Here is a 15,908-nt window from a genome sequence, read left to right as displayed (position 1 = left end):
TCTCTGAGGCTGTGGGACCCCCCTCCTAGAAGCCCTGTGGCTGAACCGGATCTGAGTTTCCTGGTTCCTGTCTGGCAAGGGATGAGCAGGCATCCTCCCCGCCTTCTCTCCCCAGGCTCCTGCCCCAGCCCCAAATCTCCATGGCAACCCTAGACACAACCCTGATCTGAAGAAGAGTCTGGAACCGGGAGTGCAAACATCTCTGGAGAGACCAGAGGAGCTGGTGTACTTGCCTCCTCTTGCTCCCCACATCCTGCCAACTCCTCCACTGCAGTCTCCCCAAAGACCCCAAACTGCAGATTCTGCCAGTCTGCCCCACTGTTGGGCACAGGATGGCTGGGATGGAAGTCTATCCTCCACAGCTGCCCCAGAGGCTGCTCCTGCTGGGGGCAGCCACGCTGACTGCATCAGCTCTGCACACCGGTGAGTTCATGGGGGCTTGGCTGGGCAGGCAGGAGACTCAGGCCCACCACCCTTAGAGTCTGTTTCCCCAGTCAGCATTCACCCTGATGGGCTGGGATCCCTTGGGCTGGGGGACACTGGGAGACTCTGAGTCTGCTCTTGCCTGGCACCTCCAAATCTACCCCAATCCCTCTGGGTGGCTGGAGCTCCAAATCACCCAGAAACAAGGGCCTGGGGGCAGGCAGGGCAGCCGTCAGGTCTGGCACTGGGGAACGCTGTGGACTTTGGAGTCGGATGACCCTGCATTCACAGACTCACTCTACCCTTGACATCACTTTTTTTTTTTTTTTGGCCTCACTGCATGGCATGTGGGATCTTAGTTCCCCAACCAGGGATCAAACCTGTGGCCCCCTGCATTGGAGGCACAGAGTCTTAACCACTGGATCGCCAGGGGAGTCCTGACTTCACTGTTTCTAAGTCTCCGTTTCCTCAGCAATAAAATGGGAAGAACGATAGAGCCTTGCTCCTTAAGGGACTGTTAATATTATCCATGTGAGATCAACCATGCAAGACATACAGACAGCACCCTGCACACAGGAGGTGCTCGAACACTCACTCTCTGAAACTCCCCCTGTCCCGTGTGCCTCCAAGACAGGTTCCGGCTTTAGTAGACCTGCACACATATGAGAAGATGCTCCTACATCCTGAGCCCTAAAGGGGAATTTCTCCCCCAAAGACCCAGATCCTGGCTTGTCCTCAGTCACCCCTAGTGCCCTTACCATGCACCAGAAAAGCCACCTCCTGTTCTCTCTCTCTCCTTACAAAAATCAGAGATGGTTTGAATACTCACATTATCTCATTAATCTTCATAACAATTCTGTACCAATGAGGAAGTTTGGGGCTGGAACAGATACCAAACTAAAGGGAATGTTTAACATAGGGACATTTATTATTTCACTTAAGCCGAGAGGCCTTGGGTGAGACCAGAATGGTTTTCAGCAGTTCAACTGTGCCAAGGCTCCTCCATAATTCTCATGACCTCATCCTTGTAAGATGGCTGCTGCAGCTCCAGGCATCACATCCTCAGTCAATGACTTTCAAAAGCAGGAAGAAAAGGAGGCTCGTCATCCCATAGCTCTCCCTCCTTTTTTTTTGTTAAATCAAGGAGGAAAATCTTCCTCAGGAACCCTCAGCAAGCCTCTCCTTAAATCTCATTGGCCAGAATCAGGTCACATGCCAACCCCTAAACCTGGCAAATAAAATTAGGATTACAAAACTTGCATTAGGCTAATGACCAGGGGGCTAGCATGTTGCTCCCCGACAGCTGAGGGGAACTGAGTTTCTTTAGCAAGGAGAAACAGGGAATGGCTGCTGTCTGGGCAGGGGCCCAACTGTGTCTCTCCCATCCTTCCTTACATAAGATCAAACTGATACTTCTGCGATGCTCATGAGGTGCTCTCCCAAGCACTGCACCCACCCCCATACATGCCCACAATCCTTCAGCTTCCACTCCGAAATATGGAAAGGTCTGACAACCAATATTTGTTTTTTAATTAACTGGCAACACCTTGACCTGAACTGACAGGAGTCTGTATGTTGTCTTTATTTGTCCTACTTGGGGCAAATGTTCTGTACAACTGCTCTAGAAAATGTGTTTGATCACAGAGGGCTGCAGCAGACTCCGTTTGAGGCTGTATGTATCATATTATCTTTCTAAAATCTGGGAAATCCTGAAACCACATCCGAAGGTGTTTTTCTTTTTTTAGATTTTTTTAAAAAAATGTGGACCCTTCTTATTATGTTACAATAATTATTTCTATTTTATGTTTTGTTTTTTGGGCCACCTGGCAGGTGGGATCTTAGCTCACTTGCCAGGGGTGGAACCCTGGAACCTGCCGCCTCCAGCCCCACCCCCAGTACCTCCCCCCGCCCAGCCCACCCCCACCTCCATTGGAGGGGGAAGTCTTTACCACCTGGCCCCAGGGAAGTCCCCATCCTCGGGTTTCTGAATAAGAGACTGAGGACTTGAATTAAATTTTGTAGCCCTCACAAATATTCTGAGATGGATCAATCATCTGCCCCTGGGCAGACGGCAGGGGCCAGGCCGGGCACCTCGGTTTCAGGGCCGTGCTCTCCGTTGCAGCTGACCTGGTGGACCTGTGCGGCCGGACCTGGCCGGCGGACGGGCTGCTGCTGCGCTCGCACTCCGCGTCGCGCCGCTTTTACTTCGTGGCCCCGGACACGGACTGCGGGCTCTGGGTACGGGCGGCCGCCCCCGGCGACAGGATCCGCCTCCAGTTCCGCTTCTTCCTGGTCTACAGCCTGGCCCCGCCGTCCGTGCCCCCCGCGCTCAACGCCTCCGCCCCGCTGCCGGCGGACCCCTGCGCCCCGGGGTCCTACCTGCAGCTGTACGAGGGGCCGCCGGGGACGCCCCGGCCCCTGGGAGCCCCGCTCTGCGGCCTGACCATCCCGGCCCCGGTGACCACCTCCGGGGACCTCCTGGGCCTGCGCCTGGTCACCAGAGGCCGCCAGCCCCGCGTGGACTTCGTGGGAGAAGTCACCTCGTTCCGGCTGGGTGGGTTGGGGCGGTCGGCCTGGACCCGGAGGGGCCGGAGGCCTGCGGGAGAGAAGCGGGTGGGGTGGTCCAGACCCAGAGCCAACCGCGGGGGACTTGACTTCCCACAACTCACACTCCAGTATCAACTCCCTCACACACAAGGCGCAAGCACACACCTCATACCCACAGCTCCACACGCCTGGCACACACAGACTGCCAACGCACGACCCACCTGGCTCACATAGGGCACACTCACTTGCACACACAGTTCGCATCCCATACACCTCATACACAGTACCTCTTTGCACACTTCCAGGCAACTCATGCCCACGTATGTTCACACAGCAGCTCCTCTGTCCTGAATCTGCCTCTCAGACGATTGCAGAGGGGCAGAGAGCCAGGATTTTTGGTGATTGTAAGTGGGGGAAACCTACTTAGGCAAGGAAAGGGAACTGATTGTGATATTAACAGTAATCCCTTAATGAGCATTGTCTCCTGCCCTTGGCAAGCCAGATCTCCTCTGTTCTCACAGCAGCTATGCTGGGTCATACTCTCATATTGATGGATGGGAAACAGGCTCAGGGAGGTTAGGCAAAGTGCTGCAGGCCACCCAGATCACAGGCGGAGCAGCGGGGCTGTAACTGCTAGAGTTGGTCCTCTGCTCACATTGAGTCAAGGCTTTAGTCCCGGCAGGTTCCCCAGGACTGGAGACACTCACTGATGCTACCCCAGATGAGCTGCCAAAGCGCAGAAGTTTCCAAAACCACAGAGAAGCTTCATTGCCCTCTCTGCCAAAATATCCAGACTGGAGCATTAAATATGGGGTCGTGAGAACTTGGAGGCAGGAACTTTTGGGGGGGGGGGGCGGCTCTGAGAGCCAACCCAGGTTCACCAGGAGTTGGACCTCGACATGCCAGGCCCTCGACAGCCCTTCAACCTGAGCTGGTCAGAGAGCATGCCCTGCCATCTCGTGTGTCTCTGGGGCCATGACTGATGGGGCTTGGAGTCCCCTTTCTGGCTCCTGCGCCAAGGGTCCTAATGTTGTTTTGCAAGAAGATCTCACTGGCTAATCGGAAACCAACTCCTTCGCTCCCTCCCTTCTTTATTTTCTCTCTCTCCCTTTCCCCCCATGACCTTGCCCTCCTGTGAGGCGCAGCTGCTCTGTATTTAGCAGGATTGGACTCTGAAGAGCAGGTGAAGGTGGCGAAGCTCTGTTGCAACTCTGGCTCCCTTGGATCCCTTTTTATGATATTACTGTTTGTGTTTCCGCTCACAGATATTTGCTCTGACACCTACACATCTTATGCGTATGAGAGCATTCACTTTCATTTGCACATGTAAGAAACCCAATTCAAGTTGGCTTAAGCCAAAGGAGAATTTGGGGGGCTCCTATAACTGGGATACTAAGGTGTTGGTTCAGGTAAAGATGGATCCAAGAGCTCAAGTGATGCCTCCTAGGTTCTCTCTATTTTTCTCCCTTTGCTTTGGATCTGTTTGGCTTCCATTTCAGGCAACTCTAGCTCCCTCTTTCTACTTGGCAACAAGGTGACTCTGCAACTCCAAGAACACAGTCTCTCATAACTCTCACCTCAATGAAAAAAAGAGTGAGGATCTTTTCTCTGTTGGCCGTGCCGTCCTGTGGCTGGCAGGATCTCAGTTCCCAACCAGGGACTGAACCCGAGCCCCCTGCAGTGAAAGCGCCAAGTCCTACCCACTGGACCGCCAGGGAACTGCAGGGATCTTAAGGTTCTAGCGAAAGTCCTCAGGGTCAAATCTGATTGGTCACACGGGCTACGTGTAGGTTCCCAGAACCAGGAATGGAATGCTCTGTTTCCCATGCTCAGCTCTGAGCCATGGTGTTGGTCAGTACTGCCTGACCCAGCTTTTCTCCGCGGAATGGGGTGCTGTGTAAGCCAACCTGTCTACTGCACCTGGGCACCGAGTCATCCACTTTTCTGTCTGTGTTCATTCATTTAACAAGTATTGAGTAGCTGCCAGGCACCAGGTGCTCTTCCAGGCTCCAGGGATTCACGCAGCCATGAGTGAAAGAGAAGTCCCTGCCTCACTTGAGCTGACGTTCTAGTGGGCAAGACAGACCACAAAGAATCAAGCAAATCTGTGTTCTGCAGAGGTGGTAAGTGCGACAGGGGAACTGGAGTCAGGATAAAGGGCTGGAGGGGAGGGGTGGTGTGTTGTTCTTGTGTGGGGGTGAGGGCAGTCCTTCGGACAAGATGACCTTTGAGTGGAGAGACCTGAGAGGAATAAGCCATACAGTTGCAGGTGGGCTGATGGCAGGTACAGTGCTGAGTGGGGGGAGGTGCTTGGAGTGTTCAGGTTGCCGGGCACACGTGTGTGTGTACACACTCACATGCTCACATGAGCATGGGGCGGAATTCCTACCCTGCCGCTTAGATACAAGCTATGTGGCCTTGGTCTTGCGACCTAGCCTCCCTGTGCCTCAGTCTTCTCCTCTCTCAAATGGGGTTGATAACAGTATTGACCCCACAGGGTTGCTGTGAGAACTCGATGAGCTGGGATGTGAGCCGCGCTGGGCCTGGCACAGGAACTCTGTAAATCTTAGCCACTGACACCCTCATCATCTTTATGATTACACCCCTGTCTCATCCATACTCTCATCTGCACGCGCCTGGAAACAGCCTCTCCTGCTCACACGTCCCACATTCCCTCCCCGCAGGACCAGACCTGCCCTGGTGCCCAGGGTCCTCATCGCATGCCTCCCCTCTCGGCTGCAGGATCCTGTGGTGGCTACTTCCTGTGTCGGAACGGCAGGTGCATCCCTCCGAGCCTGGTGTGCGATCGCTGGGGCATGGACAACTGTGGCGATGGCAGTGACCAGGCCTCCTGGCCACCAGCCAACTGCAGAGGTCAGTGGTGGGTGGGGCCTGGGCCCTGCCGAGCATCTGGGATGGGAGCTGGAGGCAGGGGTGTGGCGGGAGAGGATAAGGGGAAGCAGCGGGGACTCTGTCCAGACCAGGCTGAGGACCAGAGGACGTTAGATCTCGAAGATGCCAGAGGTGATCGGGTCCAGCTGCTTCCAAATGGCGTTTCAGTGGCGGGGAGGGTGCGTTCTGTCATTTCCAAGAAGAACTGACTCATTGGAAAAGACCCTGATGCTGGGAAAGATTGAAGGTGGGAGGAGAAGGGGACGACAGAGGATGAGATGGTTGGATGGCATCACTGACTCCATGGACATGAGTTTGAGTAAACTCCGGGAGTTGGTGATGGACAGGGAGGCCTGGCGTGCTGCAGTCCATGGAGTCACAACGAGTCGGACACGACTGAGTGACTGAACTGAACTGAATTCATTTCCATCATGTCTGACTCTTTGTGACCCCATGGACTGTAGCCCACCAGGCTCTTCTGTCCATGGGATTCTCCAGGCAAGAACCCTGGAGTGGGTTGCCGTGCCCTCCTCCAGACCTTCCAGACCCGGGGACGGAACCGGCATCCCTTCTGTCTCCTGCACTGGCAGGCAGGTTTTTTTTTTTTTGTCTTGCATTGGCAGATGGATTCTTTACCACTGAGACACCAGGGAAGCCCTCCATGAAGACATTTTTGTCTGTTTTTCTCACTGTCATATCCCTCAGTCCCCAGAGCAATGCCTGAGGTATAGCAGATGCTCAAAAAATACTCGTCCAGTAAGTGGAAGAATGAACCTCCCTGTGCCTCCGTTTCTTTACCTGTAAACTGAGGGTGATAAAGTGAGCCTTTTGGATTTGTCATGAACTCTAAGTGAAATCCTGTGGGTGACGAGCCGAGCGCAGAGCACGGCGCTGGGTGCACTGACAGTGCTCGCCACAGGTGCTTCCTTCTTGAAAAGCAGCTCCATTCACCCACCACAGCCCCTGGAGCTAGACTGTGAGTCCAGGTCCATCCCCGGCACTTCCAGCTGTGTGACCTGGAGAGTGACTCAGCCTCCCTCTGTGCTTCAGTTCAGGGGCTCAGTCGTGTCTGACTCTCTGCGACCCCATGGCCTGCAGCACGCCAGGCCTCCCTGTCCATCACCAACTCCCAGAGCTTGCTCAAACTCATGTCCTTTGAGTCGGTGATGCCATCCAGCCATCTCATCCTCTGTCGTCCCCTTCTCCTCCCGCCCTCAATCTTTCCCAGTATCAGGGTCCTTTCCAGTGAGTCAGTTATTCGCATCTGGTGGCCAAAGTATTGGAGTTTCAGCTTCAGCATCAGTCCTTCCAATGAATATTCAGGACTGATTTCCTTTAGGATGGACTGGTTGGATCTCCTTGCAGTCCAAGGGACCCTCAAGAGTCTTCTCCAACACCACAGTTCAAAAGCATCAACTCTTTGGCGCTCAGCTTTCTTTACAGTCCAACTCTCACATCCATACATGACCACTGGAAAAGCCATAGCCTTGACTAGACGGATCTTTGTTGGCCAAGTAATGTCTCTGCTTTTTAATATGCTGTCTAGGTTGGTCATAACTTTTCCAAGGAGCAAGTGTCTTTTCATTTCATGGCTGCAGTCACCATCTGCAGTGATTTTGGAGCCCCTCAAAATAAAGTCTGACACTGTTTCCACTGTTTTCCCATCCATTCTTTATCTGTAAAATAAAAATACTAAGACTTGCTCAGAGGTTTTAGGAGTATTAAATGAGACATAATAATTTAATCATCAAATCTCAGTGTGTTGGTGGTTATTTCCCCCTTCAGCTCCCTCTCCAGAGCCCAGCCAGGAGGGGAACACGGATGACGGTGCCTCCCAGACACTGACTTCCTCCCCAGCTCTCCCGTCTTCAGGCCCCCTGGGGACGGCAGCTGAGAGGAGCCCGCCTGCCCACTGGGACCCTGCCCGACAGGGTGTAGCTCTGGAAGGTAGGTGGCTCTTAGTAACCATCCACTATCGCCGCATCCACCGAGACCATACTTGTCCCTCTCCAGGGATGGGCAGGGGGCAGCAGGCCCGGGCCAAGGCCTGAGTGGACTCTCTTTCTGCAGGGCCCTGGCTGCAGGGGGCGGCGCTGGCCTCCTCGCTGTCCCTAGCCTCTGCTGGCCTCCTCCTGGGCCTCCTCTGGTGCTGCTGCTTCTCCGGCCAGCTGGCCCGCCCGGCCCGGGCCCGTGGCCTCTGCTGCACGGTCTGTTACACGTGTCCTGGCCAAGTGGTCCCTGGGGGGCTGCGGCTGAGTGAGCCAGCCTTCCAGCGTCAGGGAGTGCATTCCTAGAGAGGCTCTGGGCATCGGAGAGAGAGTGGGCTCTGGGGTCAGACGGTCCCTGGGTTCTGCGCCCGCCCCCTCACACAGGGCTGTCTACCTTTGAGCCCATCACACAACCCTCCGAGACTCAGTCTGCCCGTCTGGAAAATGGGATGATTCCTGCCTCAGAGGGTCATGGTGAAGGCCACCAGGACAGCTGACTCTGCAGTTTGTTTCGGCAGCTGGCACTCTGCTGGATCTGTGAAGGGCAGGGAGCAGGGGCCTCATGCGCCTGAAGCTGTCTCACTTGACCCCTGGACCTCGCTGGTCCATCCTGCTTGGCCCTACCCTGGCCCACCCTCAGGGACCAAGAGTCCCGCTTGAATCAAAGACACAGGAGATGACAGCCCTGGCGGGGATAGCACCGTTTATTAAGAAAGACCAAGACAAAGACCACAGGAGGGTCCTTCCTAGGACACAGAGGCCAGGCGTCCCGGCCCCACGTCTGGGGGCTGCTGGCAAGCGGGCCCTCGGGCGCCCACAGGTGGGGCAGGACGGGCACGTCCCCTCCCTGCCCCTCCCAGTCCTGTGTCCCAGCTCCCCGCACCCAAGGCACTTACTCTTTCTGACCACTAAGGCCTCCTCCCCCCACGTCCCCTGGTCCTTCACTTCCAGATCCGTGGGGGGGGAAGTGGCCTGGTGCGGGCAGGGAGCCCCTCTCAGTGCGGGGCTCTGCCTGTAGCAGCTCCTGGTACAAGTCGGGTGGAGTTTCCCTTGCAGCCCCTTGAGGGCAAGGGGGCCCTGGGGCTGGTGGGGTTGGTGGGGAGGGGGCAATGCAGGCCAAGAGGGCGTGGTGGGAAGGGGAGGCTGCCAGGGGCCGGGGGCCCGGCTGGTCTGGTGGGGGTGGAACGGGGCTGGGACGTGGGCTGGTGGTGGTGGGGGGGGGGCGGGCTGCCTGCCCAGGGGTGAGCTGCCTTTTGCTCCACAGTTGGCACTAAGGAGCCTTCCCAACCCAGAGGAGGGTGGCCAAGGCCAATTGATGCCCTCCGCTCTGGGTAGCTGGTGAGGCTCCAAGGTGGCTGGCAAGGTGCCTGGCTTGAAGCCGATGTCGGCTCCGCAGAAATGAGGGCCGCCACCCCGGGGCTGAACAAATGGGCGGCCCAGCGCTGCCTTGTGAGGGGCTCCGTTGGTGGAGGCAGGTCTGACCCCACTGAGCCACCGTGCCCAACCCCAAGTTCTGGTGGCCCCCGAGGCACCGGCTCTGGTTCAACCTGCTGTGCCCGCAGCCTGTGGCTCTGCCCAGGTGTGTTTGTGGGGGGGGGCGGGGGTGACATGCCCACCCTCCAGTCCAGCCCAGGGCAGTAGCAGCAAAGCGTGGCATCGCCTCGGTTTCATACAAAATATTCCTCATCATCATAATAATAATATTAATAATAATATAGTCGCCGTCGCGGGGCTGGGGCGTGGCCCGGGAGTCCATGCGGGGTGGGCAGTGCCTACGAGGGGCAGGGGCGTGTGTTGGCCCCCGCCTGGGCACGGTGCTGCATGTCCACTGGCTGCGGGGGGGGGCCGCCGGGCCGGGCGGAGTGCAGCACCAGGTTCTTGATGCAGCCCGTGATGCCCGAGGAGAACCTGCCCCCGGTCAGCACGGCCACGTCCGGGGCTCCGCCTGCGGGGGTGGGGGGAGAGGGCGGGCCCATCAGCTCCAGGAGCCCCGGGAGGGGGAGCTCCAGCTCTGCTCAGGGGGTGCAGGGGCCCCCAGTCTCTCCCTCAGCACCTGGAGGAGCAGGGCCCCAGCCTGCCCTGAGGCCCACGTTCAAGACTTACCGATGTAGACACTGCCCTTGGTGTTGACAGCCACGTTCGGGCCTGGGGACTGGCCGCTCACCAGCTCCTCTCCGTCCACCTGGATGGAGCCTCTCTGGCCCTCTCTGCATCGGAATGGGAGTCCGGCCCTCACCCACTATTTCCCGTCCTTCCCAGCCCCGTGAGAGTCCCCTCCCTTTACAACAGAGAGGTCCACCCCCTGCTCCCCGAGTTCTTTCCTGTCCCCCCACCCCTGGCTGGGTGAGAGATCTGGCCCCACACAAACAGCTTCCGAGCACCCCACCCAGGTTTCCCCCATCCCCTGGGGTGCTCGTGTGCCCATCCCCACCCCCCAGGAGTTCTGTCCCATCCTGGAAGTCTGTGCTCTGGGTGGTGATTGCCCCACTGACCCCGCCCTCAAATTCTGCCTCCCCAGAGCTCAATGCCTGCCCCCTCCACATGACAGGGGAACTCTGGCCTCTCGCCCCAGTGCCCAGGCCGGGGGGACTCCCTTACCGCAGCGCCGTCACACGATGCCACTCGCCGTCGTTAATGGGGTCTTCGGAGACCAGGCGGGCCTCCCCGCTGCCCAGCTGGTAGCTGCAGGCACACAGGCCCCAGAGGGCATGAGCAGGGGGTGGGACTGGAGTGGGGGAGTGGGGGGCGTGGCTCGGGAGGGGACTGGATGGAAAGCCACTGAAGGATAAGGGGGGTGAGGGAAGGGAGAGGAGGGGCCAGGACCCACCTGAAGACGAGGTGCCCGTCCTGAAGCCCAAGACTGATGAAGTCCTTGCCTCGAGTGGACTGTCCCGTCTCCTGCCAGGGAAACAAGTGTCTCTGCGGCCCCAGCGGCTGTGGCCACCCCCTTTCTCCCTCCCACTTCCCGGGCCATCAAGAGGCAGGGGAGCCTGAGACCCCGGGCCGGACGCCCCACACTCACCTCGCCCTGCCAGACCAGGAGGCCGCTGGCCGTGCTGGTCCGAACCTCCAGCTCGATGGTCTCAGGCACCTCGGGGAGGCTGCAGTGGAGAAAGTGGGTGAGGGGGCAGAAGTCCCACCCTGGGCCCACAGACCCTCCCAACACCGGTCTTACCTCCTGGAGAAGACGCGGCCCGGGAGAGCGAGGAAGCCGTTGTCGTAGAAGTAGGCTCCGTACTGCCCGGGGGCGTCTGTGGAGGGGCAGTGGGGGCGATGCTGGGAGCCCCGCCCACCCCCAGGGAGCCTCCATCCCGCACGGGCCCCCCTGACCTCCATCTCCACCCCCACCTGTACTGCTCCTAAGGGGCTCTGAACCTGCGGTCCCTGGGGACCCAGGGGGCTGTGGGCAGAATTCAGGGGGCTCCGAACTTGGCCGGGAAAACATCGCAGTTCTGGCCTCGCTCACTTCTCCCTGAAGCTTAGCCGCTGCTTCAATTACGCAGGTAGGAGGCACAGTGAAGGTGACTCAGTCACCAGCAGGAGATTCCTCACCCCCGTGCGGTGGTTACAAGCACTTAAAAACATGGTTTATGCTTATGGCAACGGTGGTAGCTGTTGGGACTAACAACCCTAAATCTTGTATTTAATGGTTAATAAAGAAGCAAAAAATGTAAATGTTTTGATGAAAGTGAAAGGGTGAGTCACTCAGTCATATCCAACTCTTTGCAATATCATAGACTCTATCCCACTAGGCTCCTCTGTCCATGGGACTCTCCAGACAAGAATACTGGAGTGGGTTGCCATGCCCTTCTCCAGGGGATCTTCCTGACCCAGGGGTCGAAGCCGGGTCCTCTGCACTGCGGGTGGATCTGTTACCACCTGAGTCACCAGGGAAGCCCTTTGATAACCTTGTTTCAGGATAATTGGTTTCCTTTGAAATCCTATGTGCTTCATTCATTCTGTGCCATCACCCATCCCGATTTGCCGGCTCCTGTTCTGGTTCTTTTTTTTGACTGTGATGGGTCTTCCCTGTGGCCCTCAGGCTCTAGAGCACACAGGCTTGGTAGTTGCAGCTTGTGGGCTTAGCTGCTCCAAGACATGTGGGATGCTAGTTCCGCGACCAGGGATCAAACCCGCATTCCCTGAATTGCAAGGAGGATTCTTAATCACTGGGCAGCCAGGGCAGTCCCTTGTCCTGCTTTAGCTCTGCGAGCCCCTCATTCCCAGAAGTCTCTCATGCCTGAGCAGGCTGGGACAGCTGGGCACCCAGGGCAGTAGCACATAAACGGTTCTGAACCCTTGAGTTCCCGCCATCTTACAGACAGGGAAACAGGCTCAGGGGTGAGGGACTTGCCCAGGAAGTGGGAAGCTGGATGGCAGCCCAGACCTTAAGGCTGCCTCACCAACCCTGTGTGTGTGGCTATAACAGTCCCAACCCTACCTGCTCAAAGCCATTCTGTACCAGCGCTGGCCCCTGGGGCCTGGCAGCCACCAGGGTAGGAGACACATCAGTGGCCTCCACCAGCTGATGAAGTGAGCAGCTAACAGTTCCCAAGCACCTACTATGTGCCAGTTATGGGGCAGTAAGTTTCATATCATCCAGCTACAAATGTAATTTTCAACTGGGTCCTTGTCACAACCCTATGTCTTTGCTACAATTCACAAAAGCTAATATTCTGCATTTTTTTCATACTCTTGAGAATCCCTTGGACAGCAAGGAGATCAAACTAATCAATTTTAAAGGAAATCAACCCTGAATATTCATTGGAGGGATGGGTGCTGAAGCTGAAGCTCCAATACTTGGGCCACCTGATACGAGGAGCTGACTCACTGGAAACAACCCTGATGCTGGGAAAGATTGAGGGTTGTAGGAGAAGCGGGCAGCAGAGGATGAGATGGTTGGATGGCATCACTGTCTCAATGGACATGAGTTTGAGCAAGCTCCGGGAGATGGTGAAGGGCAGCGAAGCCCGGCGTGCTGTAGTTCATGGGGTCACAAGGAGTCGAACAGGACTTAGGGGCTGAACGACAACGATAATATTTTGTGTCCGCTGTGGACCAGGCATTGTTTGAAGCATTTTAAATACAGTAAAGAATTTTAGTCTCACACTAAATTTTTGCCAAAGTTTTGTGGAAGGATGTTGCTTCTTTCTATTTAATACATGAGGAAACCGAGGTACAGAGAGGTTAAGTGACTCACCCAAGTCACACAGGCAGGAAGTGGCAGGGCTAGGATTTGAATCCAGGCCCTTACCCACTAGACCACCACCTCTCCTATTGTATTAGTGATAAATAAGATACGTATCTAGAAATCAGGTAGCACAAGCCCCGTAAATGATGTTCAGTAAAAACATTTTAAAACTGGAGTGTGACTGCTTTACAATGTTATGTTAGTTTCTGCTGCACAACGAAGTGAATCCACCATATGTATACCTATATCCCTTCCCTTTGGACCGCCCCTCCCCAACCATCCCACCCATCTAGGTCCTCACAGAGCACCGAGCTGAGCCCCCTGCGCTATGCCATTTATGTTACACACGGTAGTAAAATCATTATCATTGCTTTTAAACAAGTTGTGGAATCCTTGAGAACGAGGGTCCTGCCTCATTCATCGTACACTTGCTGCCCCCAGGGCAAGTATGGGCACACAGACACCTTTGTTGCTTTATGCGTGAATACAGAGCAGAGGACGGAAGTGAGGGGAGTCGCGTTCACCCGGCCTGCAAGCGCAGGGTGGGACCCGGCTCTAGGCGGCTATCTCTCCGTATCCTGTCTCTGTGCTCAGGGAGCCTCTCACCTGGACCGGTTTTATTTAGAGGCCAGGATGGAGTGGAGAGGGCGGTGGGGTCACTGGAAGAGGAGCTGAAAGACCCAGAGTCTGGGAAGGACAAGTCTGCTCAGCTCCTCTGGCTGTTCACGCCCAGTACATACCGTTTCCCCCGCTGCCTTCAAGATGCCAGTCGGACTCCACCAGGCTGTGTCCAGAGCCTGTGGGGAGAGGCAGGCTCTGGTCGGTGGGCTGTCTCCAGCCCCTGGAGCCCCGAGAGGCACGGCGGAGAGAAATCGGGGCACTTACTGTGTTGGCAGCGTGGGCCTGAAAAGCCGGGGGGACAGAGGCAGCGAGTGCCCTGGCAGGTGCCCCCGTGTAGACAGGGCTCGTGGAGCTGGCAAGGGTTCTCCTCGTGCTCACAGAGGTCTCCTGCGGGTTGGCACAAAGGTGAGTGGGCAGGGGCCAGAGTGGGCGCTGCCCACCCCGTGCCCCCTCCCTCCCAGCCCGGGGGCTCCTCCACCTTTGAAGCCATCTCGACACAGACACTGGAACTCGTACTCGCCCGCGGGCATGCATGTGGCGCCGTGGTGACAGGGCTGGCGCTCACACGGCGAGCTGTCGTAGCACTGTCCAACGCCCTGGCTGCCCAGGAAGCTGTAGGTGAGGTCCAGCCGCTTTCCGTTGACTGACACCTGTGGGCACAGGTACACGGAGGGACCTGAAGAATGCAGCGGGCAGAGGCACGGGTGTGCCAGCAGACGGAGGGGAGCAGGGGACCCCAGGCTCCGACTTGAGCAGTGAGGTGGGAGACTAGCGCAGGGAAAGTGTGAAAGTCGCTCAGTCGTGTCCGACTGTGTGATCCCATGGACTATACAGTCCATGGAATTCTCCAGACCAGAATACTGGAGTGGGTAGCCTTTCCCTTCTCCAGGGGATCTTTCCAACACAGGGATCGAAGCCAGGTCTCCTGCACTGCGGGTGGATTCTTTACCAGCTGAGCCACCAGGGAAGGAGGAACAGGGTCCAGGGCCCGCTGTGCAACCGGGAAACACCCATCACAGCAGTCCCGCCTCGGGATGACTTTTGAAAGCAGGTGCAATCATCCCATTTCACAGAGGAGGAAACTGAGGTTCAGAGGGAGAAGCGTCCAGTCTCCAGCACCCGGGGCTGACTGCAGATGAAGCAAGGCCACCCCGCCCTCACTGTTGGTGGTCAGGAAGTCTGCTCACCTCACCCACACAGCCGTGGAAGTGAGCGCTCACGTTGGCGGCCGGGGGCAGCTGCACGGCTGGCTCCACGCCGCCCAGGTAGAGCAGGGTGTGCAGGTTGAGGCCCTGGCTCTTGCCAGGTGAGGAGCGCAACACGGGCCGCCCGCCGTTCACCCTCAGGCTGCCATCCTTGTTGAGACGCTCCGCGGACGCGTGGTGCCAGCGGCCCAGGGCCAGCGGCTCGGTGCTCCGCAGGACAGCCAGGCCTGGGGAGGATGCCAGGCAGGGTTGGCACGTGGATGGGCCCCCCTGCCCTGGCCCAGCCCCCTATGGGAATTTGAGCAGACATAGAACCTCCTTCAGCCTCTCTGTGCCCCCGAGGAACCCTCAGGGGTCTAGTGATTGGAATTGGGTCAAACGGAGAGAAGGACGCAAAGATCAGGGACCTCCTGTTGGTCTGACTTCAGAATTTATTCCTCTTGTCTCTTGGGGCCCCGGAGGGCCCGGGGAGAGGGGCACGGAGCCCAGTGCCCACAGCCTGTCTGTGTTTGGTATCCGCACTCACCTGAGCCCAGCTCGTAGCGGAACTCCAGGTGGCCGCCGACCATTGCCAGGGACACGAAGTCCTCCACTGGCCCGCTCTTCCCTCCACTGAACAGCAGCACCCCATCGGGCGCCAGCGGCTTGAACTCCACGTCCAGGCGCAGCTCGTGGTGTGTGTTGGTGAGAGCGGGCAGTGCCAGGTAGGAGTCCGTGCCCGACAGGGAGGGAGTGGTCACGGTCACACCTGCAGCAGCCACAGCTCAGCAGGGGCAGTGGGAACCCCAGGGTCCTGGGAGGGCTCCGAGCAGGCAGCCTTCCTCCAGGACCCCTGCTCACTCCCGCCGTCTAGTCCCAAAGGCTGGGGACCCGCTGGGCAGTGGCTGCAGCAGCGGCCTTGAGACTCCCTGCCCCCTGGCGCTGCAGAGCAAGCCGGTCTCCAGTCAGATCGGGTTCCTCTCTGGGGCCCTTGCTTAAGGAATTCAGGCTCCGGAATAACTGCATCCTCCACAGGATCCGTCAGGGCCTCAGGGTGCCCTG

The 15,908-nt window shown here is 57.4% G+C and overlaps 2 protein-coding genes across 7 annotated transcripts in view; one reads left to right on the top strand and one right to left on the bottom strand.

The window, feature by feature from the left end:
* The first annotated feature begins 332 nt into the window (after positions 1–332).
* On the top strand, positions 333–8,156 carry LDLRAD2 (low density lipoprotein receptor class A domain containing 2). Its single transcript, XM_069575187.1, has 5 exons — positions 333–423; positions 2,546–2,977; positions 5,713–5,844; positions 7,648–7,809; positions 7,933–8,156. The coding sequence occupies exons 1-5, from the start codon at positions 333–335 to the stop codon at positions 8,154–8,156; spliced, it is 1,041 nt and encodes a 346-aa protein (XP_069431288.1).
* A 380-nt stretch (positions 8,157–8,536) lies between these two features.
* Positions 8,537–15,908, bottom strand: part of HSPG2 (heparan sulfate proteoglycan 2) — a 110,842-nt gene continuing 103,470 nt past the window's right edge. For all 6 annotated transcript variants that reach the window (XM_069575033.1, XM_069575034.1, XM_069575036.1 and 3 more), the window contains 11 exons: positions 15,394–15,615; positions 14,850–15,094; positions 14,141–14,312; positions 13,927–14,049; positions 13,782–13,838; positions 11,026–11,101; positions 10,873–10,951; positions 10,678–10,748; positions 10,449–10,532; positions 9,954–10,057; positions 8,537–9,795 (listed from right to left, as the gene is read on the bottom strand). In XM_069575033.1, coding sequence (XP_069431134.1) covers positions 9,623–9,795; positions 9,954–10,057; positions 10,449–10,532; positions 10,678–10,748; positions 10,873–10,951; positions 11,026–11,101; positions 13,782–13,838; positions 13,927–14,049; positions 14,141–14,312; positions 14,850–15,094; positions 15,394–15,615 — 1,406 coding nt within the window. In that variant the 3' untranslated portion in view covers positions 8,537–9,622. The remainder of the gene's footprint in view (positions 9,796–9,953; positions 10,058–10,448; positions 10,533–10,677; positions 10,749–10,872; positions 10,952–11,025; positions 11,102–13,781; positions 13,839–13,926; positions 14,050–14,140; positions 14,313–14,849; positions 15,095–15,393; positions 15,616–15,908) is intronic.

The sequence above is a fragment of the Ovis canadensis genome, chromosome 2, assembly GCF_042477335.2.
Source record: "Ovis canadensis isolate MfBH-ARS-UI-01 breed Bighorn chromosome 2, ARS-UI_OviCan_v2, whole genome shotgun sequence".
Lineage (NCBI taxonomy): Eukaryota > Metazoa > Chordata > Mammalia > Artiodactyla > Bovidae > Ovis > Ovis canadensis.
This window is presented reverse-complemented; position numbering and strand designations above follow the sequence as displayed.